Raw genomic sequence first — 27460 nt, 5'->3', positions numbered from 1 at the left:
CCAAAAACCACACACACAAACTCTCTCTCCTGCTGGTAATAGCTCATCCAAAGCGACCACTCTCCCTACAATGTGTATGATAATCAAGGTGGGCCATTTCCTGCACAAATCCAGGTTTTCTCACCCCCCCACCCCCATACACACACAAACTCACTCTCCTGCTGGTAATAGTTCATCCAAAGTGACCACTCTCCCTACATCCGATGAAGTGAGCTGTAGCTCACGAAAGCTCATGCTCAAATAAATTGGTTAGTCTCTAAGGTGCCACAAGTACTCCTTTTCTTTTTGCAAAGACAGACTAACACGGCTGTTACTCTGAAATCTCCCTACAATGTGCATGATAATCAAGGTGGACCATTTCCAGCACAAATCTCAGGAATAGGCATGGCTGACCATCCCCATCAGCTCTAGGGGAGCTGGTACATAGGTCTTCAACACACCTGAATTAAATTAACTCCAGCAAGTGAAATTTACTATGAAAAGGCAAGTGGCAGTGGTGGGGAGAATCAGGGAAAGAAACACAGAAGTTGATGACAACGTATAGGGAATGAAGTGTTTGGTTTTAATGACACAACAATTGACAAAGTATTTTAATGGTACTCTGTATGTATACATTGCTCATTATCCAACATGTTTATACTTCTGACCAGGGTAATAATGCTGACAGATCCCAGCTGCCTATCTTAACCCTTAGGCAACAGCAGATCTTTCTCTCCTGATGCTATTTGTTAATACATTTTTCACTAGATCCTAATTAGCCTTCTGGCTCCAAAGGAGAAATGGTTTCACTAATAGGTCCCCTGAGCAGAAAATCCACCACAGAGTTACATGTAATATGGAGCTGTACTTTGAACCAGACATTTAAAAAGTGTGTTCTTAGCCACAGTGTGCTGGCTAAAATGGGGAAATCCAAGTCCCAACAAAGTAAGACTGACTTTTCATTATTAATCATAGGAGATGATGGAATTGTTGTTCTGTTAGAAAGGAACTCTGCTTAGTGATTTTGTTTCTTTTCATACTGTGTGAAAGAGTTTTGATCATCTTTGCTGTGTGGCCTGTGTAATGCATTAGCTTCTTTTTAGGGCTGCACCTTAAGTTTAAGGGATCTGCGTAGAAATAATATAACTCCCAAAAAGTGAAAATTTAGCTAAGAACACATTAAGGTGGGTCACCAACCCACAGAAACCCTTAAAGCAAGGAAATGCCTAGGTGAGGGATCCTTCTTTAACATGTCTCAAAACCCCATACAGCACATGTATGCACTGTCCCTCTACAAATAAATCTCATGTACAGAGACACTCCCGCATTCTCAGGATTGCACTATAATGCAATCCTTAACTCTGACCACAGCACATCAACGCGTTTGTCAGTCTGGCATCCAGGAACTGGGAAACTAAATGGTATGCTCTTTTCCAATGGGGATACATGAAGGCCAAGTTATGGGGCTCTAGACAGCCAAACACACTTTAGAGCAGCCCTGAGGCTGCCCTAAATTGTGGCATGGGCCAAAATGGCCCCAGGCCAGCTCCAGGATGGGGGTGGGAATAACATAAACATGGTATAAAGCCACCTTTGCACTCACTTCCCCATTAGGTTCTGTGTGAATTGGGCCCCTCCTTTTTTTAAATTGGGTTAATGCTGCGCAGTTCTTGGCTGGGACACATTTCCATACCGTTCAGGATCGAACACAGGCTCACATCCAAGTTTCACAGTGGTATTAAAAAAAAAATTAGGACCCCTGCAGCTCAGGCCCATCATTGAATGACCTATAATAATTTCAGGTAATGTGCTAAAGCGTTCTTGGCGGAGAACAGAATGCAGACGGTACAGTAAATCCTAGCGAAGCGAACTTGTCCTCTCAATATTTCTGGTCTGCTGATTTAATCAGCAAAGAACTATTTTCTTATTCTCTCTTAAAAAATAAACAAATCTCAAGACCATGTTTCTGCAGCAGCACGGTAGGAGTGAATGAGTTAATTGACAACTTCACTAATACCTCTGCAATATTCTTACTGCTCTGAAAAATCATAATAAAGGGTCATTTTATCCTGGACAGATGAGATATGAACAAAAGGAATCACACACACAATGACTATGCATCTCCTGGCATTCACTGTGACATGAGGACATGCTCCTCTGTTTACCCCTGGACATTTTGCTTGAATATAAAGTAGCTGCTGCCCTTGTGTTTCAATCAGCTTTGCCTTCTAGATAAAAGGGCTCCTGTTACTTGGTACTCCTGCCATGGGATTTGTTTCTTAGTTTGCTTCCAAGGCTGTAATAAAACTAGATGCACTACATAGTTCTTTTCCAATTTTCTGCCTAAGTGTTTGGAGAAATTCTTATCTGATGATGGAGTGGTTAATGTGGCTGAGATGACCCTCTGCATTGCTCCTGGGCTCAAAAGGGTAGGGCAGAGACACAGGGCACACAGCAACCAGCTTTACCGAGGCATTTGCTGGCTCTCTTATCTCACTGGCAGCCTTGTCTATATTCCAAAAGCTGCTTCTGCTCTTATCTTCTAGGAACTGTGGTCGAGAGTGTGACATCCAGATAATAGTTCTGAAAGTCAACAAGAAATTGTGAGGTTTTCATATGAAGGCAATGCTCATAGCTGAATGGAAGTTCCCAACCAGCAAAGCAATTGGCAAAGACTAACATCTCTGCACACCCACAGACAGGGATTTTTTGGGCGGGGTAATGGATTTTGTGACTGGAAACTGAAAACGCTTCCAGCATTTGCAAACTGAAATTTTCCATTTACCCATGGACAGCTGCACTGTGGGTGTTTTTCTACCACCCTCTCCAAAAATTTAGCTCCATCTAGGGGTGAAAGGTGATTCATTTTTCATGCTGTTGCAGTTCCAAGCATTCTTACAGCAGACACTGCTAGTCACATGAGGGGACATAAAACCTGTGTGTTTTGCCCAACAGTAATACAACTGTAAGTGGACAATGTGCTAAGCAACACAGCTCCTGAACTAAACTTTGACTTGAAAGCATTTTGAAACAGGTTGGGTAATGACCCATGAACAACCTCCCACGTGTCTCTACTAGCTTTTCTATTGCTTCTTTGGAAGAGAAGCTATACAGTGTGCATAGCACACAATACCATAAATGAGTGGAAATCTGGGGATCCTGTACCAGTGATGGGTGAACCCCAGAAGGCTTTAGTGACTTAGTGCAGTTTGGAGAGGGAGCTGAACGTTCAGATACTTACTGGAAGCTCTGGACACTTCAGAGGCTTGTTTTCCCTATTTCACTTCCCACAATTCTCCAACTGGCTCCAGTTGTGAGGTGGGTTTGTGCTGGCATGGAGTGGCACATTGGCCCACCAGTTCCTGAGGGTAGCATCAGTTCCCACAGAATTTGAGCTTTCATTTAAAAATAAATTTAACTTCTAGCCCTTATGGTCATGATGAAAACTTTGAGTGTGATCTGATGCAGAGCTTTTAGACCAACGTAGAGCTTTATGGACTACATTTTATCACCAACAGCATTTACACTGTGCCCACCATTGCAATATGCAGCCTCTCAACATCACAGGGGAGAAATGAAGGGTATTCTTGTGCAGGCAATGGACTGAGACTCAAAAGATCTTGGTTCAACTCCTAGCTCTGCCACACGCTTCCGGTTTGACTTTGGACCAGTCACTTAATTTCTCTGGACCTCAGGTTCCCACCTGTAAAAGGAGCTAATAAATCGTTACTGCCTCGGCGGGGTGCTGTGAGGATAACTCTGTGAAAGTGTGTGTGGTTCTCCAATCTGTCTGTTCTGTGGGTCATGTAAGGACACAGATAGATACGATCATCTTTGCCCACAGCTGGATGGGGATTTAAAATTAGAAGCTGGCTTAAAAATAACTTCTATACGATCATTAATTAATTTATACCGTGGAGACCGAATAGGATTCTGGCTTTAATTTGTTCTGATTCTCTTTAATTAGAGTAGAGATAATTAAAAGTGAGATGTTTGTTTATTTTTGATCTCTTTGCCGCCTCTTTTAAAAATTAGAATTATGATGTTTTTAACCTTTAAACTGTGCTGAATTTATTTGCATGTTTATGGCCAACATAAACATAGTCACAGAAAGAGAAATAAATGATTTTGCTGATATCATGGGAGCTTATTTTACAGAAACGTTCTCTGTTCTTCTAACACAGACACAGAAATGTTGCAGCCTTTATGACTCCTGTTCTGTAAAAGCTGCTTAAAGACAAAAAGGAGAATACAAATTTATGTTCATGCCTTTTTCTGGGAGCTTTTACCTGTGGATTTACATAGCTCTCACTTCCTGCCATGTGAAGGTTTTGTTACTCATCGTAGTTTGGCAGGAAATGTTTGTGTTTCCCACTGATGTTTCCTGCCCTGAGCTATATTGAACATCCTTGTCATTTTTAACCAAGAACTTTAGGGTTTGTTTTTTTAAATAGACATTTGTGTGTTGAACATGTACTCAAATGCTTATTCTAGTAAATCCATAGCTATATAGCTCAGTATTTATATGGCCCTCACCATAGTAGTTTCTGGCAAAGTCTAGGATATACACTTTCTTTGTTTGTTCAAATAACAAAACATTTCCTTACTACTATTACTAATTGAATTTAATTGAACATTCCTTAAGTGCCTTATAGAACTACAGACTCTGTACAGACAGGGATTACCTATCACTAAAATGCAGCCACCTTTGAGGTGGAACAAGCCAGTGATTATAACCCTGCCAGCAACCCTACATAACCCTACGTGACAGTTAAGGGACAGGTCTGATTGTATTTAATTGAAGCAACAAGGGACTTTCAAAAAGCAGAATGGAATTGTTACCCCTATGGAATCTGGACAGAAAGCATCTGCTATTGGAAAGGAGATAATTAATTACAAGAAATCATCAGGACCATTGGTTTTTCATATGAAAGATCTGATTCAAATCCCATTAGTCAACGGAAAGACTCCCATTAACTTCAATGGGTTTTGGATCAGGACCTCAGAGGAAGACTGCCACCTAATTACATCACAAACACCACTTAGAATCATAGAAGATTAGGGTTGGAAGAGACCGCTGCAAACTTGCTGAGGGTGCAAACCATCCCATCATCCAGATCATTAAGAAGATGTTGAACAAAACCGGCCCCAGGACCGACCCCTGGCGCACTCCGCTTGATACCGGCGGCCAACTAGACATCAAGCCGTTGATCACTACCTGCTGAGCCCGACGATCTAGCCAGCTTTCTATCCACCTTCTAGTCCATTCATCCAATCCATACTTTTTAACTTGCTGGCAAGAATACTGTAGGAGACCATATCAAAAGCTTTGCTAAAACCAAGGTATATCACATATATAGATTTCCCTATCTTCTTTTTCTTTGGACTTCTCCAATCCAATACAGTATTAATCAGGTCCAAAGGTACTTAGCTTAATTACAGATCTAATGAGATTAAGCCTGAAGTAGCATACGGGCCCTGACGTAATGACAAAACTAACCTTAAAAGTGTGACCCTCCTCTAGTAGCACGGCTCTACTCTACATTGCACCTACGATGGAAACAAAATGGATTTGAACTTACAGGTACATGCAGCAGTAGAGAAACGGCATTCGTTTCTAAAAATATAGAAGTTAATTTTCTAATACAAAAGTTATTGCATCCAACATGGCATAACTTTACTTTGGACCTCATCATGATGGATACAGATAAATTAATCACTGGACTGTCTGGAGGTTGCCTAGGGAGCAGGGATCATGACCTGATGACATTCAATATGGGCAAAGAGAAGAGAGTCCCAACTAGTAATATAGATACTTGGTGCTTCAAAGGGGCTAATTTCTCAAAGGTGAAGAAAATTGAGTGAAATTGACTGGGAGGAAAAATTTAGACAGAAAGATGTGAATGAATATTGGGAGTTCTTTAAGAAGAGTTTATTAGATGGCCAAAAAGCCATGAGTACACAATCAAGAAAAAGGACACCTTTGGCTAAAAGCCTATCCTGATTCAGTGGTGAATTGAAGATAGCCATTAACAATAAAAAAGCAATATATAACAATTGATAATAACTGAAAAAAAGGGGAAAGAGCTAGGAATCAATATAAATTTAGAAGTTTATTAAGTCTAGAAAATCGATAAGAGAAGCAAAAGACATCAGGAAAAAATCCAAGGCTAGCAGGATTAAGGACAATAAGGAGGTTTTTAAAGTATATTAGGAACAAAAGAAATCCTAGCAATGTTATAGGCCAATTAGCAGATGGAGATGGTAAAATTATTAATAATGATACAGAAAAGGCAGAATTGTTCAATAAATATTTCTGTTCTGTTGTTGGAAGAAAGCAGGATTTCACATAAAGGATTTCACCTGTATCACATGAAGATAATGAAGTACTTTTCAGTTCATTAGTAACCAAGGAGGATGTTAAACAATATCTAGTAGGAATAAAGATTTTTAAATGCAACAGGCCTGTATAACTAGCACCTCAGTCCTAAAAGAGCTGGCTGAGGTGATCTCTGGCCCTCTGATGTTCATTCTTCATAAATCTTAGAATATCAGGAAATTCCAGAAAATTGGAAGAGTGCTAAAGTTGTGTCAATATTCACAAAGGGGCAAGCAGGATGACCTGGGAATGATAGGCTGATTACACTGACATCAATCAGTGGAAAAGATGATATAGGATTCAACTAATAAAGAATTAAAGGTTAGGAATATAATTAATGCCAGTCAACATGGTTTTATGGAAAATAGGTCTTATCAAAAAACCTGATTTCATTCTTTGATGAGATTACAAGTTTGGTTGATAAAGGGCACGGAGTAGAAGTAATCTACTGAGATGGTTGTAAGGCATTTGAACGAGTACCACACAATATCCTGATTTTAAAAAATTAGCACTACACAATATCGATAAAGCACTGGCTAAGAATAAGAACTGGCTAACTGAGAGATCTCAAAGTAGATGTCAGCGGGGATCATTGCTGCATGGGGGTCTTTCTAGTGGGGTTCCACAGGGATTGATACTAGGCCCAATGCTCTTCAATGTTTTCATCAATGCTCTGGAAGTAAATATAAAATCACTGCTATCATTTGTGGTGACACAAAAATTGGCAGAGTGGTAATGAAGGACGATGGACTAGCCACACAGAACAATCTAGATTGCTTGGTCAGCGGGGCCTGTTCAAACAAAATGTGTTTTAATACAGCTAATTTCAAAGTGATACATCTAAGAACAAGGAATGCAGGCCTGGCCTACAGAAGGGGGGGCTGTTTCCTGGAAAGCAGTAACTCTGACAAGGATTTAGGGGTCATAGTGGACAAGCAGCTCAACATGGGCGCCCAGTGCGATGCTGTGACAGAAAGGGATAATGTGATCCTGGGATGTCTAAGCAGGGGAGTAGTGAGTAGCAGCAGTGAGGTGACTATCTCTGCATAGGGCATTGGTGAGAGACTACAATCCTGCATATGGTTCTGGTGTCCACGTTTTTAAAAGGATGTTGAAAAATTGGAGGGGATGTAGGAAAGAGCCATAAAAGTGATTGGAAGGCTGGAGAAAATGGCGGACAGTGAGAGACTTAGAGCTCAATCTGTTTAGCTTATCAAAAAGAAGACTGAGAGGAAATACGATTGCCAGGTATAAATACCTTCACAGGGAGACACTTACCGGGTTCTAAAGAGTCTTTAATGTAGCCAAGAAAGGCATAAAAAGAACCCATGGCTGGAAGCTGAAGCCAGACAATTCAATTTGGAAATAAGACACACAATTTTACCAGTGAGAATGATTAACCACTGAAACAAACTACGAAGGGCAGTGGTGGATTTTCCATTTCTTGACATCTTCAGATCAAGACTGGATGCCTTTCTGGAAGGATACGCTTTAACCAAACAGCAGTTATTTGTGTCAATACAGGGGCAGTGGGGTGAAATTTAAGGGTCTGTGATACACAGCAGGTTAGACTAGATGATCTAATGGTCTTTTGTCGCTGTAACTCTATAAATATGAGTTAAGGCTACAAGTAACTTTGATCTCAGCAAATTAAATGAGTGGTTCACATTGCTTGGATTGGTTTCTCTGGATTGTATGTAAGCTACTCCACCAATTACTGAAAATGTAAAAATGGGCAAGGTTACTTCTCGGGTTGTCTAGTTTCACCAAGGATTTTCTTTGCCGAAGAGATGATAAATACAGGTCTAGTGGAGGTTGAGTCTCTTTGTGTCTTTTGTTTGCTATTTCTAACTTTTTGGGGGTTCTGTTTGTTTTGCAGTCCCTTCTGCATCCCCAGAGATAGTAGCCTGGGGGCCTTCATTTAGATGGCAGGGTCCCATTCTACAGCAAAGGCCCAATACACTCCTTCAGCTGAACTTCTCAACTCTAGGCACAAGTAGCTTGCACTGGATCTAGCTTTTAATACATTCTTTGTTAAACAAAACTCTGAAGGGTTCAATGTTTCTTTCTGGGCAGACAAAAAGCTCTTTTCCAGACACATTAAAGTGATAAGGACGACTAATATTTAACAGGCTATTATCGGTGACATCTAATCCTCTCATTATGTTGCTTTTGCTTTTCAGTAATGTTAACCCTGGCAGCCCCAGAGAGATTGCCAGTAGACAGGAGATTGTCTGGTACCATGGCACATGTATATGTTTCTTTGACAGATGGTGAAAGGAGCAAGGAAGAAACAAAGTCCCTGTTACATAAAAGAGCATTATGCCTGTAGCCAAGGTAAGTAAATAAAGCCAGTAAATAGTCTGCATTGTTCAGGTTAGAGACAGAAATGTCCAGGTCTAGTCCAGCATCTCCAGGGGTCAGTGCAGGATTGTGCTTGATGGCACATTTTCTCGTGTTTAGGCCAGGTTTGTTTTAACCATTTCAAGTGATGGGACATCACCACTGAATTGAGTGGCTGTTTCACAATCTAACCGATCTTCCTGTCAGCAAGTTTTCTTTTGATATTCAGTTCCAACTTCCCTTCTCTTAACTACATCCTATGACTTCTAGTTCTGTCTCCTTGTACCACACTAAACAATTCCCCTCCACCCTCGGGGCTACTTTCAAACCAGTTTTACCCTGGTGAAACGTAAGTGCCTTCCGTGGAGTTGCTCCGGATTTGCATTTCTGAAAGGACAATTCCCCTGTTGCTGTTTGCACACATCAGAGATTTGTAGGTGGTTTTCATGTTCCCACTTAATTGTTGCTTAGCCAAGATATCTCTGTTTAGCTCTTGTGCAAAGCACACCTTCCAGCCTCCTAATAATGTTTACTGTTCTCTAAACTCCCTCCAATTTCTCTACATCTATTTACTTAGAACCGGATGCAATAGTCCATGTGCTGTCTCCCAGATTATCCTAGAGAGAAGTTATCACTACCCTCCTTTGTGCCATTGATATTTTTATGCTGTAGCCACTATTCCACTGGTCTCTTTTCTTGCCATACTGCATTGTAAACCTGTAGCTAACTTACGGCCCATTATCACACTTAGATCTCCTTCTGCATTACTGCTTTTCAGATTGCTGGCTCCCACTGATTGTCTAAATTGCAGCGATAGTTCTCCAGATAGATTCATTGGCTATTACCAAGCTGACTATCATACTGTTATTTCCTGCCTTTCTTTCTATTCACTTTATTACATCTCTGTCCTCACTTCTATCTGTATCACCTCCTGATTTAGTAACTTCCATGAACTTCATTAACACTCTGCTAGTCCCTAGAGCTGTATGGTTTGCTGTTTAACATTGCCTTTGTATGTGGCACATCAGCCAGTTTGAAATCCATGCGACAGTGCTCCTTTCCGAGCCAAATTGATTTAATGTTGCAAATAAGATTTCATGAGACATTGGATCAAATGCTTTCCTCGGTTTGTGTATATTACATCTAATGCATTCCCTTCATTTACTAATTCTGAATTTTTATCAGAAAAACAATCAAATTTGTCTGGTCTGATTAGGTCTCTGTAAGCTCAAACTGCTCACTGCTAGTGTTTCCATTATCCTCTAATGAACGCACACATAGTCTCTTAATAGTCTGTTTGATGAGGGGTTGAAATACGTTGTAATTGACAAGATAATTTCTTTCCTTTTCCTGATCATCAAAACCACATTTGTCTTTTTCCAATCACCTCGTACATCCCAAGTGTTTAAAAATAATTTTTTTTATTACTCCTATTCCTGTCGTGCCCAGAAGGCTCCGATCAGTATCAAGATGTTATTGTGCTAGGTGCTGCACAAACACAGATCTAAGGGGTAAAATCTGATGCTGTTGCTTAGAGCAATGGCTTTCAACCTTTCCAGACTACTGTACCCCTTTCAGGAGGCTGATTTGTCCTGTGTACCCAAGTTTCACCTCACTTAAAAACTACTTGCTTACAAAATCAGACATAAAAATACAAAAATGTCACAGCCACGGTTACTCAAAAAATTGCTGACGTTCTCATTTTTACCATATAATTATAAAATAAATCAATTGGAATATAAATATTGTCCTTACATTTTAGAGTATAGTATGTAGAGAAGTATAAACGAGTCATTGTCTATATGAAAGTTTAATTTCTACTGACTTTGTTAGAGCTTTTTATGCAGCCTGTTGTAAAACTAGGCAAATATCTAGATGAGTTGATGTACCCCCTGGAAGACCTCTGCGTACCCACAGGGTATGTGTGCCCCTGGTTGAGAACCACTGGCTTAAAGTGCGTAGCACCTTATTCCATGAGTAATCCCACTAAGTGAACAGCGTTGCTTCACTGGGTCTGGCTCTAAAACGACAAGTGACGTACAAAGAGAAGGGAAAGAAAACACTAAAATATATGCAACGTATACGCACAATTTTTATGTGCAAATATACTCAGATGGTATAAACCAATGCAGCTTCGTTGAAGCCACTGACTAGAGCTACATTGATTCACACCAACTGAGGCTCTGACCCATACATTTTTCCTGGAGTTGCCTGAAGCCTCGCCATCACTTGTTGGCTGATTTCTTGCGCCATTGCAGCAGAACTCTTGAGAAGTTTTTAAAGGAGGAGAGGGCCCTGCTGCCCTTCCTGCTCAGCCCATTGCATGGTTCCAGGCACAATGGGTGGTGTGGAAGAAGGCACAAAGGCAGCTGGGACAATGGGCAGGCGGGTGTTTAAGGCTAGGACTGTTGGCAGTGTGAAGAGAAGAGAGGTAAGGTAACAAGACAGTAGTTAGAGGGAGAGCTGCAAAGGGCCTCAAGGGTGAGGAAAGAAGCTTGAACTTGAAATGGCAGACATGGAGGGAGGGTTCATTGATTCAGAAATGTCTTCTCGGTGTATCCTGAGATTGTGCTCAGTTCTGAGAATCATCCTACTCGGTGCCAGTTACACCCACGACAGATCACAGTTGTCACTGTTCAACAACAGCTGTAATTGTTCTTCCTACTTTTCCAGACTCCAGAGGCAGCTCAGTGCATTACCAGGCCTCATCTTTTGTGGCAGAGTAACTCCATCTTCTGTCTAGTTTTTGAACATTGGAAACAAATGTGAAATGAAAAGGAGTACTTGTGGTACCTTAGAGACTAACCAATTTATCTGAGCATGAGCTTTCGTGAGCTACAGCTCACTTCATCAGATGCAATGCTGTAGCTCACAAAAGCTTATGCTCAAATAAATTGGTTAGTCGCTAAGGTGCCACAAGTACTCCTTTTTTTTTTGCGAATACAGACTAACACGGCTGTTACTCTGAAATGTGAAATGATTTTAGTTAAGCCAAAGTGCCCAGTTCTCCTCTAGCATCAAGTGATGTTTTGGCTCTGAGCGAAAGTGATGCAGAAGTTCCACTGAACTCATAAATACTTAAGCTGCTGCTAAGTGAGCTAACCTTTCCTCAAGGACAGGAATGGAAATATTCAGATACGTTTCACAAGAAAGAAATTCTACTCTGCTCTTTCTACTGCCAAACTTTATGGTGAGCAATATTATGATTCAAATCTTTCTCCTTAAAGCAGTGTTTATCTCACTGCTCATTAAAGACTTTTATCATAAAATTCTGATCTACAATTCAGGATAACAGAGAGAGAATTGAAAGACATGAAATGAAAGCACATGTATTTGGCATCTGTTCTATCTGATTTCCATCCCACATATGCCAGGCTTCGTCCAATAAAAAATCACCAACAGAGCAAGATGAGAGATTTTCTAGAAAGGAAAACTGCAAATTGTCTGGTGTTTCTCCTTCACCCTATATTAGGGTTAGGTTTTGTTAGCAAAGTTTTTTTTATTTGAAACATTTACCCCTATTCACACTGAGTAGCACCTTACTCTAAAAGTAGCCCGTTGATTTCAGTGGCATTACTCTGCGGTACGCCACTACTCAGTATAAGTAAGGGGATCACAATCAGAACCATTAGTCCTAATAAGTGATCATTACTTTAGTGTACATTTGATGGTCTCCTTCCTATATGTGATATTCTTATGAGAGCCTTTTAGATCTTTTGAAATGTAATAAATAATGCACAACATAACTTCTTACTGTGATGCAGAGCACCCAAGTAAAATAATGACATACACCTAAGAGCACTACCAAACTTCTTGCAAATGTAGATGTGTGAATGTTGACATGATACATTTCTTTGGAAGTAGCCAGTTAGTATTTACAACTCTTCAGTTATGAGCTTCTAAGATACCAACATTTCCCTTTCGAATGGCGAAGTGCCTTTGATTTTTGAGAAGATCATCCACGCAGTCCCTGTGGACTGATGAGGTCATACTATGAGGCAGTACTGGGTAGAGGGAGGAGAAGAGGATGCGCCCCCCTCCTGCTTGGCAATGTGCAGCCTCCGCAGCCCACACAGGTGAACAAAGGAAGATTTCATAGTACACAAATTATTTCTGAATTCTAGCAGCCCAAGGGAGGACCCCTTGCCAGCTCCAGACTTCTACTTATCTTGGGAGTGGGAGAATTTTAGTTTAAGCCTTACAGGTGTGTGCAATTATATTATTTGAAGTTTTCATCTACTTCTAAAAAGTTACACTATAAACATTTAAAAACAATGTTTTTACCAACCTAGATGTGCTCTAACAATTTGGCACCATTTTGGTGTGTGCGGGGCACACGGGAGGAGACTGCTTCTCGGATCTGATGCAGATTGAATGAAGGTATAACTTGGATGTGCATAATAATGGCTATAAATAATCGAAGGCATTGAAAATTCAAGAAGTGATTTCTTGTATTGTAAATGTTCTGGACAGAATTACTTCTATGACTTGCTGACTACATAGTCTACTCATCATGCTACCTGGCCACAGAATGCTTTGGATGGAATCAAAGTATAACTGTAGGCATTGGATAATGATACTGCAAGCACAAAACTTTCCTGAAACTGAGATCTCTCCTTCTCTCTGTGGTTTGTGCAGTTATTATTCCTCCTGATATGGCCGTCCTGCTTCTCGCTCAAGGTTTCTTCAAAATGCCCCTGGGAATTCAGACTCCCCCGTATAGGAACAGTACAAATATGCTTCCTCCAAAATTTAAATAGGTACATAACTGCAATTATGGCAGCCCAGCTGCACAGTGATGAGGGGTAAGAGTGGCAGAGGAAAGGAATGTTAAATTTTCATGCAACAGATCAGAAGATCAACTAGCCTTTTGTAAGCAGCTCTGAAGTGACTGGTTTGTGGAAAAACCCTGCAGCTTCAGGGCTGGCTTTCTGATTTTATGTGTTCCCAAAGGTTGATTATCTGCACAGCCTATCATAAAAAATACTCTTTGCAGCTGTCAGCTACGTAATAGTATGATGGAACAGAGTGTTAGAATAGGCTAATTTATGGAAATAAGTAAATTTCTGTCAATCTGATGTCTTAGATTCATTCTACCGCCATAATTATTTAGTTGTATTGCAGAGCACTTTACTTTTCTCTAGGTTATAGTAGCACAATCTGATTTGGATTCAGCCCCAAAAATGCTCCTGAGTACATTCCCACGCACCCACGAAATCTGGGGGAAAGAGCAACAAAAACCAAAGATGATTACAAGGAGGGTGAATAGTCAGAGCCACTTGAGGGATAAAGGCTCCTCTGCCATTTTCCAGATGACTCTTGAGAGGCACTAAACAGTCCAGACTCTCAGTGGCAGCAACTTCCCCGTCCTTGGATGTATAAACAGGGTGATATTGAGTAGGAGTAGGGAGATTATATTATCTCTGCATTTGGCACTGGAATCCCATGTCCAGTTCTGATGTCCACAACTCAAGACAGCTGTTGATAAATTGGAGAGGGTTCAGAGAAGAGCTATGAGACTGATTAAAGAACCGGAAAACAGGCCTTCTAGTGAGAGACTCCAGGAGCTCAATCTGTTTAGCTTAATAAAGAGACAATTCAGGTGACTTGATCACCGTGTATAACTACCTACGTGGGGAACAAATGCTTGATAATAGAGGGCTCTTCAATTTAGCTGACAAAGGTCTGACAAGATCCAATGGCTGGGAGCTGAAAGTAGACAAATTCAGAATAGAAACAAGGTGCAAATTGTTAAGTGAAGGTAATTCTCCATTGGATCAACTTACTAAGGAGTCTGCATTACTGGACACTTTAAAATTAATACTGGACGTTTTTCTAATAGATCTGCTCTTGTTCAAACAGGAATTAATTTAGGGCAGTCCTATGGCCAGTGTAATGCAGCAGGTCAGACTGGATGATTGCACTGGTCCTTTCTGGCCTTAGAATCTATGAACTCTTCCTCCCAGCCTGCCACTTGCAGCCCCAGCAGCCAGCCAGTTTGGCTCCCTTCCACTGTAGCCAACTGGGGGAGGGCTGAAGGTTTGGGGGAACTGCCTCCAAGCCAAACAGCAATCCAAAAGCCAGCTGCTGTCACTGAAGTGGGCCTGCCACACCTCCATAACTGGCTCCTTGAGACAGTCGCTGGGCCATGGCCTCCTCAGTTTCCTGTCCTGTCTGCTTCCCTTATCCCTGCCACGGAGCAGGAAGTGAAGGCAGGGGGCTGGAAAACCAAACTATGGTCTAAAATTAAACGATGCAAATGGAGGTTTACAAACAAAACAGGCTGGGAGCTGCCTGGTCAGAAATACTCAAATACTGTTGGATTTAAAGGGGAGAGATACTGGCACTTTAGATAACCTAGCTACAAATCCAGCCATTGTTTTTTCTCCCCTTCCTTAATCCAAGAAACTGTTTAGTCCCACTTAGTCCCAGCCACATTCCATCTCTGACAAATGGGGGTTGCTCTAAGCTGTAGTGGTTCAGAGATTCAAAGAAAGCTGCCAGTGTTATTCATCTGGGGCAAAAATAACTTGGATAAATTTCTTTTCACCTTGCTGCTGCTGGTGACTGCTGAAGCTGGTTTGGATAATTTTTAGACCAAGCAAAATAAGAGAGCGTGGGGAAATTATGATTTACAAAGCAGTAAAGGTTATAACACGGTCGTGTGTGCTCAACCACTGCAAGCATTCAAGTACAGCATGTGATATTCCTCCGAGTCTGTCAGGGATGTAAGCAAAGAGGCCTCGCAACTCGCTGTGTCAGTGACTCAGCGATATTTAAACTGGCCTAAGTGGGGTCAGAGGGTTTGCAGCCACTTCTCCCCTCCCCTGCATAGTGAATCTCCTTTCACTCCTGGTAACTGCATGTGCTCAATGTCAATAACATAGGTGACTTATAGCAAGCTGGCTTTTGGGATATTGCAAAGCTGCTATCTGAGCACAATGAGCAAGGGGCACTATCGTTTCACGCAGCCACAGCTTCACCAGGTTTTGAAGGGTATGAGTGTCAAGGTCTCTCTGACCAGAGTGTGTCACACAACAAAATGCTACACGGCCCGCTGAGCTGCCCCCAGGACGCTTTGCAAGCTTCTTCTGAGTCCAGTCACTTAACTCTGCCTGCAAACTCCACCGTAGTCTGTTAGGAACCTAGCCACGCCTTTCGTAACATGACATCCCATGGCTCTGAACCACAGCTGCCCGAGGGAATGAGGGCTGCTTACGAGCAGTGGACGCTTTCTTGATTGAACCAAAATGAAAAGAAAATGTGCATCAAAATTCTAAGAGTCAAGGAAAGAGCCGACTTCTTTAGGGATACCTCACGTCAGCTTGTCTGTATTTGGACAGGCTGTTTTCACAAGTAGGTTAGGTGACTGCCCTTTCTCACAATCTGCAGCGTGTATTCTTTGCTTTGTGTGGGAAGCATAGTCCCAGTAAGTTACAGTTGTTTGCACGACTGGACTGAAATAAAGTTCAGAGTCCCTCTGCAATGGGCCACAGGAAAACAATTGCCTACTGCCACCAATTTAACTCAGAGACTTCTTAGGGGACAGGTGGATTTAAGATGATTTTACAGCTTTAAGTTTTTGACCTAGTTTAAAACGGTGAGAGTTTAAGGATTTTTCTTGTTTGCATCTTGGGGAAGGATGGGTGGAGGTAGAATGGAAGGCAGAAGAGGATTTAGTTTTTCACATTTTATCAGTCGCTCTGTGTAAACTCTACAAAACTCTCCCAGCTAGGGTGACCAGACAGCGAGTGTGAAAAATCAGGACAGGGGTGGGGTAATAGGAGCCTATGTAAGAAAAAGACCCTAAAATCGGGACGTCTGGTCACCCGAGTCCCAGCACTCCTGCATTTAGAGTAATGAAATCCCAGTGTTTTGGGTTTTGCTGCATTTCAAAACACATGGCTATGAACTGGAACTGTTCAGCATTAACCCAGCTCTTAGAGGAGCCTCTGATTGCTACTGGGCATTAACCTACATTTCTGGCTCGAAGCTCCAAAAGATGAGTTCAATCTACAGTGCAGGTAATTCATCTGCAATCAGTTGGTTCTGGCATATTAACCCCCCATTCTAAATGCCTGTATTTTAACCATGACCACTGACACCTCATTAGCCAGCTTTGCACCCCACCTAGTTTGCCTTGTTGCATCCCTAATCAGTGTGATCTGGGTCTAAATTCCAGACCATTTGTTAACCCTTCCATGGTTCGTATTCAGTCTGGGTGAAAGGAGAATGTGACGGGCATGTAGGGGCAAGGCCATCAGCCTGGCCCAAGAACCCCACGCAGCCCAGAGACTTGGCATGGCTGTTAACAGCTGTACCCCGGCGCAGCTCTGAGGATGGACAGAAATAATTGCTGGTTAAAGGTTACTTTAAGTGATTTATCGTATCACTGACAATGGCTACCAGACCCCCTGCTGGCTGGCCGCGATGGGCTAGATTATGGCATTCACACTGCCACTGTCCTAGGAAAGGAGCATCGTGGAGATGCCCCAAAGCATGAGAATTTCCCCCACCTTGAGTGCATGAATTTGAACCATGAAAAGGGTTAATCATAAGTGCTTCTTGTGCAGCCTCCACCCTGAAAGGATCATTGTGACCTGTCCTTTACTCAAGGAAACACATGTAGCAGGGGTCATTTGCTAAAGGGCCCCTTACATCACTAGGGCCCTTTGGCACACATTTCTCACTCTATGCCTCTGGCATGAGGCTTTCCTAGGCTTATAGAAATACAGTCCTATTACCACGGGGAAGCGACTCATCCAAATATATATCAGTGCAGAGATATTTTGAGCCTATTTATCACTGCTATTCAGCATGAGAACAAAGGGAGGAAAAGGAAGAGAACAATCATTGTATATTGCCGTATGATTTTCCATCCACAAGGACTATCAATCGCCTGAGGTTCCATATTGGCAACATGTTTCTCTCTGCTGTTTTCCTTTTTAATGACGTGAAATCTCTGAATACTCTGATTTGGACCTATGTGCATGTCAGCTGCTTGCCTTGCCTTCCCCAAGCTAGATATTCCTTGGTGCCATTACAAAACAACTCCAGTCAAGGACCCTGCAGACCTACACACCCATCTGCTAGGCTATTCAGATGTAGAGAGCTGAAAAACATGTGTCCACAAACTGCCTAAAAAACATGCATCAAATCTATGACCATTGAAAGGACTAAAACTTAGCTGAAAACTCTTTTTATTAATAGGAGAAAACCTGCCTTTAGTCAGGGGTGGTGAACCAGGCAAAAGGGAACATTCCTGCTGCCCCAGCTTGCTGAGGAGGTGCGAGCGATCTGCTGTTATCAATGCTCTGCATTGTATTATTTTAAAGGCAAGACTGTCATCTCCTATTACGTTAGCATCCTTCAGAAAGTTATGTTAATTTCACAGATGAGAGCCCCCCGTAAATATACGAACTGGGCAAAACTCCTCCTTTCACACCACTTTCCTGGCCAGTGCAGGGATCTGAAAGGGGACTACACATTTCCCACTAACATGAGGAAGGGGGCAGGAAAAGAGAATAAAATATCAGGGGTTAATGAAGGTCCTAAAAATACATTAAAGCCATGCATAAAAAGAATGATAGCTGCTCCTTATAAATGTAATAAAGGAATATAGCTTGGAAAGGCCCAAATTCTCAGCCCATCAACCTGCCAGAGTAGCTGGGCTGGGTTCTGGGTAGCGCCAAAGGGCTGTGGGACACCCCCCTTTCCTTCCCTACCTTACTGCTGTTCTGCAGCTCTGATGCTGCAGCAGCTGCCAGTGTGCCCCCTTGGCAGGGTAGGAAGGTCTATGCAGTGTCTGATCCAATAGCATTGCCCCATGTGTGTTGCTGCCTGGCAGCCACTGCTCTGTGGATGTCCATGCCACAGGCTGCGTACGCCTCCCTCTTTATAGCACTCCCTTCCCACATAGCAGAACTGTGTTGGCTCCACTTTGCCAGGCAACACTCTGCATAGCCATGGTGGAGACAGAGGGCAGGATTTTCCCCTAAAAGATTAGGTTTGCCCATTGTCTTTCAGATTACCAGCCACAATCTGCTCCCTCCGGTTAGTTACCCTGAGGGGTTCACAAGTGCAATGTGAGGATGGGATAACACAAACAATGGGAGGCTTTAAGTTCTGTTAGAAACAATATTTACATTGACCGAACCCAGAAAATGCACCGTGTGACAATGTGGTTTTCAGTCCTTTTCAGAGCACAGCTTAGTAAGGGGCAAAGAGACCATAAATTCAAGGAAGTGCATGCCATTTCAACAACATTTACCAACAGTGTGTGAAATGATGCAGCACTATATTTCCCTGTACTTATTATAGGAAATAGCTGTGGAATCTCAGATCCTGTGGGCAAATGTTGAGTTTTTATCTAGTTACTGGTTTGTTCAATTTTGCTGGCTGGTACAATATGCGTTCTGGAATGTTTCCAATCTCTACAGGAAATATGGCAATTGCATTATTGCACAGATGTGCCGAGTCCCGCACTGTAAACCTGGAACTTACTTCACTCCTTCGTAAAACTCAGTATTGAGGGGACTTCTCCTGTATGGCAGGACAATTATGTAAATCAATATGGCAAGTTCACGGCACAGACGTTTAGGAGGCCTGAGATCCTGAAATTTCATTCTGTCTTTTCAGACGACACACTGCGCATTGCGCATGATTCATATCTGAAGTGGCATAATAAATCTTCACCATGCAATGCTTGACTCCTCGCTGAGTGGGTGGAACTGCAGGCTGACAAATGTTTATAACATATGAACTAGTAGTGTTTATTTTACACACTAGCCAGTCCCGATGAGAGGACGAGGAAAGCCAATGAGATGGCTGGGGGGTGGGGGCATGGATGTTCAGATCAAAAGCTTCAGTCTGTTTTTTCCCCCCAAGTAAATTCAAATTTTTTTGCTACATTTGCTCAGAATTAAATACTCCTTCTCAGAAACAGAGGATAAGGGGCCTGATTCAAGACCCACTAAAGTCAATGAGGGGCTTTCAATCGGTGCTGTCCTAACTGCACCTACTGGCGTCCCTGGTAAAACTCATTTTGACTTCAATCAGAGCAGAGTTAGTCCAATGCTGAGCACTTTTGAAAATCCCACCTGTAGAGTACAGTATAATGTCTATTCTGCTACTTAATATGGCTGAGACGAAAATGTGATAACCTCATGCAACATCTGCTTTGCAGCCAGACAGATGTTTTCATGTCCAGTAAAACCATGTTTTCTTGTAAAGCTATTTCTAAATTCTGACATCTGTTGGACATTACGTAAAGCACAATGCTGCATCACACGAACAACCTCGCAAAGGGTTCAGTCCTCCCAGGGGCTCAGTCCTCCAGCCTGATCCAGCCACGCACAGAGGCATGGGCTTAATTTTAAGCATGTGAGCAGTGCCATTCATTCAAGTGCTTTGCTGACTTGGGCTTTTGCTGACTTGTGTTCAGCACCTCGAAGGATTAACCCCCCAAATCCCAATTCTCCTGTATACCAAACTGGAACATCTGGATGGTTTTTAAACCATTCCTGTTGCCTCATAGAAATATCATTGGCTCTAAGGTTGAACAACAGCACTGACATTATCTGTGCTTAACTGAAAAGGCCAGATCTGCAGTTGGTGTAAATCAGCTTAGCTCCATTGAAGGCAAGGAAGCTACTGATTTATACAAGCTGAAGATATGGCCCAGCTTCTGTGTATTGTGGCTGCTATAATATCTTTACTTATTAAAGGTGAGCCCATTGTTACTTGAGTCTGAGTATGGCTAAATTTAATCTACTGTCAACCTTTAGATGATTAATAATTCTAAATTGTGATGACAAAAGGTTTTTTATTATAGCTTTCCTAAATGGGCTCCACATTGTGTGTGAATCCAAACTGTTTTAGGTGTGGCATCATTACAGGGTTATCAACAAGATTGCACTAGAATACAGAAGTGATTTAATGCAAATATTTATTCTGAATGCAATCCCCCACTTTAGAGTTTCTTAACTGGAAGCAAAGTTCAACTGTCTACAGTTCCCTTAAATCATAACAAACCTCAGCAGAGTTCATGAAATGCAGAATTTCTACACTGGAAAGCCTTGCACAAGCCCTTGTGCAGCTTGACTCGCTTAAAGAGAAAAATATGTAATGTTAATTTCACTGGCAAGAAGTATATTGAATCCCTGAATTTTCTGTGCTAAGTTTTTGAAGTCATATGACCCTGCATTAGTTTTTAAACACTTACTTGACTCGCTATGGTCACAGTCCTGGGGATTGCACTTCTGGGTGTTCTCTGGCCACTCTTCGTGGTCACATAGGCTACTGTCTTCTTCAGCTTCACCAGTGTTTGTGTTCATGCACTTCACCTGTCGCTGCTGGATGCCACCACCACAGGGAGCTGTGCACTGCAGAAAGTTAATTAGCTGGGATATAATCAGCTGCATCCTGAATTAAGGTTTATTTTATATCTGTTGCTGCTGGATTTGAGACTGCACTTAAATATTGATGCGCTACATCGCTATTCACAGGTTTAGAGTGGCACCCGAGCAAAATTCCTACACTGTCTTTGTAGAACTTATTTCTCCTTTATCCCCTGCTCCAGTTAGTTCTGTTTGTATAGGATACAAAGGCATTTCTATTGCACGTAACCCAGAGTTTATGCACACAACGTTAGCTTCCGCTAAGTGAACAGACCTAGATTAATTCTGCTGACTGAGGAGGTGGGAGGCTTCTTGTTTGGCTGGACATGAGGCACGGTTAGCAACACATGTCCATTAACCTTTATTTTCTTCACAGCTGGCCTGGCTTGTCCAGTTTTTACAACGTACCTGGTCAAAACAGGACTTCTTTAGAAACCGAATTCTCCCGAGTGCCTTTTCTCAGCAAAGCTAGTCAATGAGAAACTCTTCAGTGTGGTTTATTTTTGTCAATATTCTGTTCGATTTATTGAAACTGAGTCACTCACAATACGTCTCCATTCACTTCTCAGGTACATGGACATGGACTGGGACGTTGGTGTGCACTGAAAAGTTTTACCACCATAACTATGGCAGTGAGGGGTGTGATTTTTTGCCAACATGGTTATGTGGGGAAAAGCCCTAGTATCGACATAGTTATAGTGGTATAAGGTGATTTATACCAGTGTCTTTATTTCACTTTCCCAAACCAAAATAAGCTAGACTGGTAGAAGCACGTTTATGCATCTATACTAGGATTTTTTTGCTGCTTTAACTAAGCCAGGATAGTTAAAGCGGCAAAATGTTTAAGTGTAGACAAGGCCTTATAAACTCTGTTATCAATTGTGTGGGCTTGATTGCAGAAATCAGTGTTACGGACCAGGTGGTATAGCAGGTGTATGCTTATCTGAGATCAAGTCCCTGGAAAACAGCTGTACAAAAACAATACATGTGATTAATTCCCAAGAGAAATTCAGCTGCAGGAGACATTTATTTCCCTTAAACATTTGCTCACCTCTCCCCATGATCCCACTACCCATTTGGTACATGGGTGAGTGTTGCAGGGTCTTGTGTTATTTGGCCTTAATATTTCATCACACCGTCCGAATTCTGGACACGTAACTAAGCGCTCCTGCTCACCTCTGCCGCATGACTCAGAGCACTAAGGAGAAACAAACAAACCATCAAATCAGAATCAGTCTGGAGCACCAGAAAGGGAAAAACACCCCACTTACTCGTTTCTTATGGAATTACAGTGTGAAGCAGCCCTAAGAAAAATTTGCCTCCAGTGTTGAATGCCCATTTTTGTGATTATAACTATTGTCGGCGCGTGGTTTCATTTGTGGAAGTGAGGATACTAAATGGATTTGAAGTTTGGTTCTTAGGCACACACAGCTTTGTAAGATTACAGCAGCTTTCAGCTCATATACATTTACTACTTCCTAGATCCAAATACTTAGAGGGTCAGATTCTGCCCACAGTAAAGCTCACACAATACTCCCACTGACTTCTCATCAACGAGAGTCGGACAAGCTGAACCGAGTGTGGAATGTGGCCTACAAGCTGTCTGGTACTACTGTGTACTTCTTAAATAATAGCCATTATACGCTGCACTATGAGGCTAAGCAAAAGTAAAATGCCAGCGAAATGTATTTGCAGGGAAGGGAATGAAAAATAAGTGCTGATGTGAAACATCACATCACAAACCAGACAAAAAATATATTTACTGGATATACAGATAAGAAAATGAATGGGGCATGTAGTGATAAATGGATCCAGGTTAGGAAGATATTTGACTGGGAGAGTGTAGAGTAAACAATAGATTTCAAGGCCTTCAGATTCCTTTTTTTAGCTGACAGGCTACTTTTAAAGCTGAAGGCAAAAATGAACATGGAATAAAAGATAATGGGCTAATCCCACGCTGCAGGGTAAGCATGGAGGTTACGAAAGCAGAACTGCGTGTGAGGACTGTGCCAAGCTCAGACTGATGGGGAAGGAGAAAATCAGTGAAAAAATAACATTTAATTAACCATTTAAACATTTTTCTGTGGAATCTTCCAACTGAAGATACCCCGGGATGCATCATTATGTGGCTTCACAAATACCAGAAGTCTCCTTGTAATCTCAGAATGCCTCTCCCCAATGATATCCCAGAATGCCTCATTCTGTGGCATCTCCAGCAAACAAAGAAAAAACAGGAAAGGAAAACAGAGAAGTTACAAGCTATTTTGGGGCTGAGAGCCTTCACCAGCCTGCTTAGGGTACCTCCTGGTGGGAACTGCAGATGGCTAGCTTCAGCAGGATTCTCTTACATCTAACTAACAGCAGGGTTTGGAACACAGCACCAGATTTATTAGTTTCCTAGTTTGTGGGGCTATTGATCTGCCCATGGAAGCCTATGGGGGCAAGTGGAAGAGAACAAAGAGCAGCAGTTGCCTACTGGAATTTCCATTAGAACATTCAACACGTGTCTGAGATTAACCCAGTTTTCATCATAGTTTGGCAGTTCATCATTTAATAGACACTTGATAGTGTTTGGTTATTTGCAAACAGCTATTAAAACATATTGAAAAAAACTTGGTCCATCTCTCCCTTCATGTATTCCTTACAGACAGGCCCGCATCAGGACCATCTGAACTCTAGGGAAGTTTGGATCCGGCCCATCTCTGACGATGTATTGCGTGTACCTTCTCTCTCTAGAAATCCCCCTCACCTCTCTCCAGGATGAGGTATACCAGTCCAGACAAGGCTTGGTTTGGCAGGGAGTCTGCACTGGGGGCTTGTAGAAAACAGCTTGACAATGAAAGGGCCGCAGAAGCCTCTGTTCTCGGGTGTCAACGCAGTGCACGTCCCGAACCTTCAGTCCCCCTCCGCAGTTCTTGGAGCACTGAGTAAACAATACAAGGAGTCAGGCTGGTGGAGCAGAGGCGGTAACAGTGTCCAGACATGAATCTTTCTGGCAAAGTTGAGTTTACCCAGCTATTAAAGAAATGAATTGTCAAGCTCTGTCTTTCATTAACTCTTTCAGGTTTTGCCTTTGGGTCTCTCCATGATTGTAGCTGGCCCGAGCTGGAGAGGGTCCTAAGCACGACTTCCACCACCAGTGCTTTCCACTCTGGAAGGATTTTATTTGCATTTTTAGTGGTGACAGATTTTTGAGGTCATGTCCCCACATCCACAGATCTTGCAAGTTAAGACCTATTAAAATCATCCACAGTAATCCTGCCATTCCAGGAGCATTGCCTACCATTCATTCTCAATGGGATTGTCCAGCCTAGTTTCAAAAGTCTTGCGCTATGAGGGGTTCTTGTGAAACTTTCTGGGAGCCTAAAGCCCCCAAGGTATTCCCCAGTATCCTCCCACAACTCTCCTTTCTTTAGCTTTAGCCCATGCCTCTTTTGACCACCCTAAGTGATTCTACTCCTACTTTTGCTGACTCCCTTCCAATCAGCGCTATTATGTTCCCACTTAGTTACTCTTTATGCTCGCTAGGTTTCCTAGTTTGGGCTTCAGCCCCAACAGGAATGTTTACGCTGCTATTCTTAGCTTCGCAGCCTGAGCCCAGCGTGTCTGAGTCAATTAACCCTGGCTCTGAGACTTGGGTTTTTCTTTGCAATGCAGACATACCCAGAAACACCAATAAAGGGCAAGGAGAAGGGAAGTCCAAATACCCTCCGTATTTTTGGTTTGAATATCTTTATGTTTACCTTACTCCAGTTTCCAATACGCCACGAGGAACATGGTCTCAGGTAACACCTTCGAGCAGGGACAGGTTTATTTGCAGCAACACAATCTTCATCTTTACCTGTGCTACAGTGCACCGTCCTCCAGCTAGCTCCTAAGCCACAGGCTGTGGAACACTGGAACACAGTCAGTAACACAGAGTAAAAATTAACCCCTGCCTCCACCCACACACAGAAACCAAAGCTCAGCAATCAGGGAGTACTGAGCTACAGAGGCAGCAAAGCAAACAACTTGTCTTCATGGAAAAATCCTATGGAATTTGACAGAGGTGAAATCACAAGGATGCAATAAAAATTAAATGGGATTCTGCAGAAATGTGTCTTAAAACCTGCAGGGCCCAGTTCACCACTGGATTACTGCAGGTCAGTGGTGTTACATCTCTGTCAATGCAACAGTGAATCACAACCACAGAATGTAACAGAGAATGAAAGCCTTTCTATAGAACATTTAAACCATCCTAAAGAAGTTAATCGAGAGCTTTATCCCTGCTAGAGAAGTCTTTGTGTTAGTTTACAAATTCCCCAGCAAGAGTCTCATTCTCTAATCAATTCCTAGAGGACTTCAGACTTCCTTGTGTTTTGGGAGGAAGAAGAGTTGGAAAGGAGCTTCTCTAGAATAACTTTAGTTGTGTCTGCTCTGGCTGGGACACTGTGTCCTTTCTTCTCCACTCCAGCTTTGCCTTCTGTATTGCTTTACAGAGCCATGTATTTGACTGTTACTTGGCATTACCCACCAGGAGTTTGTAACTGATTAGGAAGTAGCTGCACCTACTGGGCCATGAAGTCACGGGGTAAGTGGGTGCAGCTCCAGGGTCTTTAGTTGAACAGGGTTGGATTTAGCCTGGTTAATTTTAGAGTTTCATTTAATTAATATTGCTGGCTTCATTTGTTTAACTGCTCTCTGGAAAGAAACTCCTCCTCATTTCCTTTAAGGCCAAGCATTCCTTTTTTTTTGTAGTTCACGTCTCAAGTCTTTTTATGTGATACAAGTTCTGATAAACTTCTCTCTCCTATCAGTCCCCTTCCAAAGTGTAGAGCCTGCATCTTGTTCTCCTCTCTGGGCTTATCTCTTGCATCTTATTTTCCAGAGCACACATTATTCTCATGGTTATGCAGCACTAAAGCCTAATTACAAGGAGACTCTTGAGAAGTTTGGGTACAGAACTTAAGAATTTTGGGACAATCCTTAATATCAGTCTAAGACAATCAAGCACACAAGATGTATAAAAAGGTCATTGAACATGGGCATTATTCTAGCCCTGCATCAGGAACTGATGAGCCACATTCAGAATATGTGATTAAATTGTGCTCTCAGTTAAACCAGCGTAATTCTGTTTCATTGCTGTGACATAGATGTCCCTGAGCAGATAAGACCCACTGCACATTGGGAGCTCTGTAAAAGACATTCCTGACAGAGAAAGTGCAGCGGAGGGAAATTCAGATTATTCTGGGGAAGCAGAAAGGCACACTAATGTATGTTTTCTTTGTGCTTTTTTGACTCTCACTTCATTACCATGCAATGAATTGTATCAGCCATTTGTATGTCATTGCAAAGTCTACCCAAAGAATAGCCATAGGAAGCTATCGCCTTACAATAAAGGGACACTAATAATTAGCGACAGTAGCTCAATATGCAGACTCAGTGCTGTATAATTTTTCTGGTAAGTTGTAGTCTTGATGCGAATAGAATCCCTGTGATTTTACCATGTTTTAAGGCTCTCTCACACAAAGGTGTAACTGAGCTTTCTGGGGCAGGGTCTGCATTTTACTGTATGTCTGTACAGTGCCTGGCACAAAAGGGCCCTGACCTGACGGGGCCCCCGTGCGGTCCAGTAATACCAATAGTGGAAGTGAACTGGAAGCCCATTTGTGGTCTGGAGTACGTTTTCTTGCCTGCTGGCGCACTGCAGTACTATATATGTAGACGCTGAGCGAAGTGGAGGGCTGGGCCACATCACCGCTCGGGAGCTGGGGAGGGTTGGCTGTTGGGGTGACATAACCCTTCCCTGTGAGGCTTTGTGCACAATGGGACTGTACAGGCTGCTCCATGCTTCACCAAGTTGGGGCTAAGTTAGGGTTAGGCCTCCAGTGGCTGCACAGTGTGTGGGAGGGAGTGTGGAGCCTTCTCCCTGCTCTCCCGCTTGTGAGGCCAACGGAAGGGCTGGTCTAACCACAGCCTTTGTGCTGGGGGGGGCACAGGCTGCTTCAGTGGGAGCATACGGCCCCAACGGGGATGGGTACAACAGCACCCCCTGTGCACCAACCAGCAGAGCTGGAGTGTGTGCAGGGGAGGCAGGCCACGTCCCTTAGGAGCATAACAGTGCGTGTGCTCGCCCGTGCACTGGGAAGCTCTGGCCAGCTTCCTGCTCTTGATCTCCACCCCCGGACAGGGCACCTCTGCGCACCACCCCTGTGTACCACTAGCACCCTTCCCACTTGATTCCTTCTGCTAACACATGGAAATGGAGCTTGGCCAAGGGAAAGAATGGATCTGGGAAACAAGCACCTTTTCAGTAAGCCCAACAAGAGCGCCCCGCGCGACAAAGCCCTGCTAAAGGAAGGGGCCCATCTGCCAGACGGTG

At 42.7% G+C, this 27460-nt stretch overlaps 1 protein-coding gene across 3 annotated transcripts in view; it reads right to left on the bottom strand.

Annotated features, from left to right (window-relative positions):
- The window catches only part of ADAMTS7 (ADAM metallopeptidase with thrombospondin type 1 motif 7), a 138188-nt gene that overhangs the window by 19136 nt on the left and 91592 nt on the right, over positions 1 to 27460 (bottom strand). For all 3 annotated transcript variants that reach the window (XM_077829171.1, XM_077829173.1, XM_077829172.1), the window contains 4 exons: positions 24843 to 24995; positions 23849 to 24022; positions 22151 to 22297; positions 20925 to 21084 (listed from right to left, as the gene is read on the bottom strand). In XM_077829171.1, coding sequence (XP_077685297.1) covers positions 20925 to 21084; positions 22151 to 22297; positions 23849 to 24022; positions 24843 to 24995 — 634 coding nt within the window. The remainder of the gene's footprint in view (positions 1 to 20924; positions 21085 to 22150; positions 22298 to 23848; positions 24023 to 24842; positions 24996 to 27460) is intronic.

The sequence above is a fragment of the Eretmochelys imbricata genome, chromosome 10 (assembly GCF_965152235.1).
Source record: "Eretmochelys imbricata isolate rEreImb1 chromosome 10, rEreImb1.hap1, whole genome shotgun sequence".
NCBI classification, from domain to species: domain Eukaryota; kingdom Metazoa; phylum Chordata; order Testudines; family Cheloniidae; genus Eretmochelys; species Eretmochelys imbricata.
The sequence above is the reverse complement of the archived record's forward strand: the minus strand, read 5'-3'. Positions and strand labels throughout refer to the sequence as shown.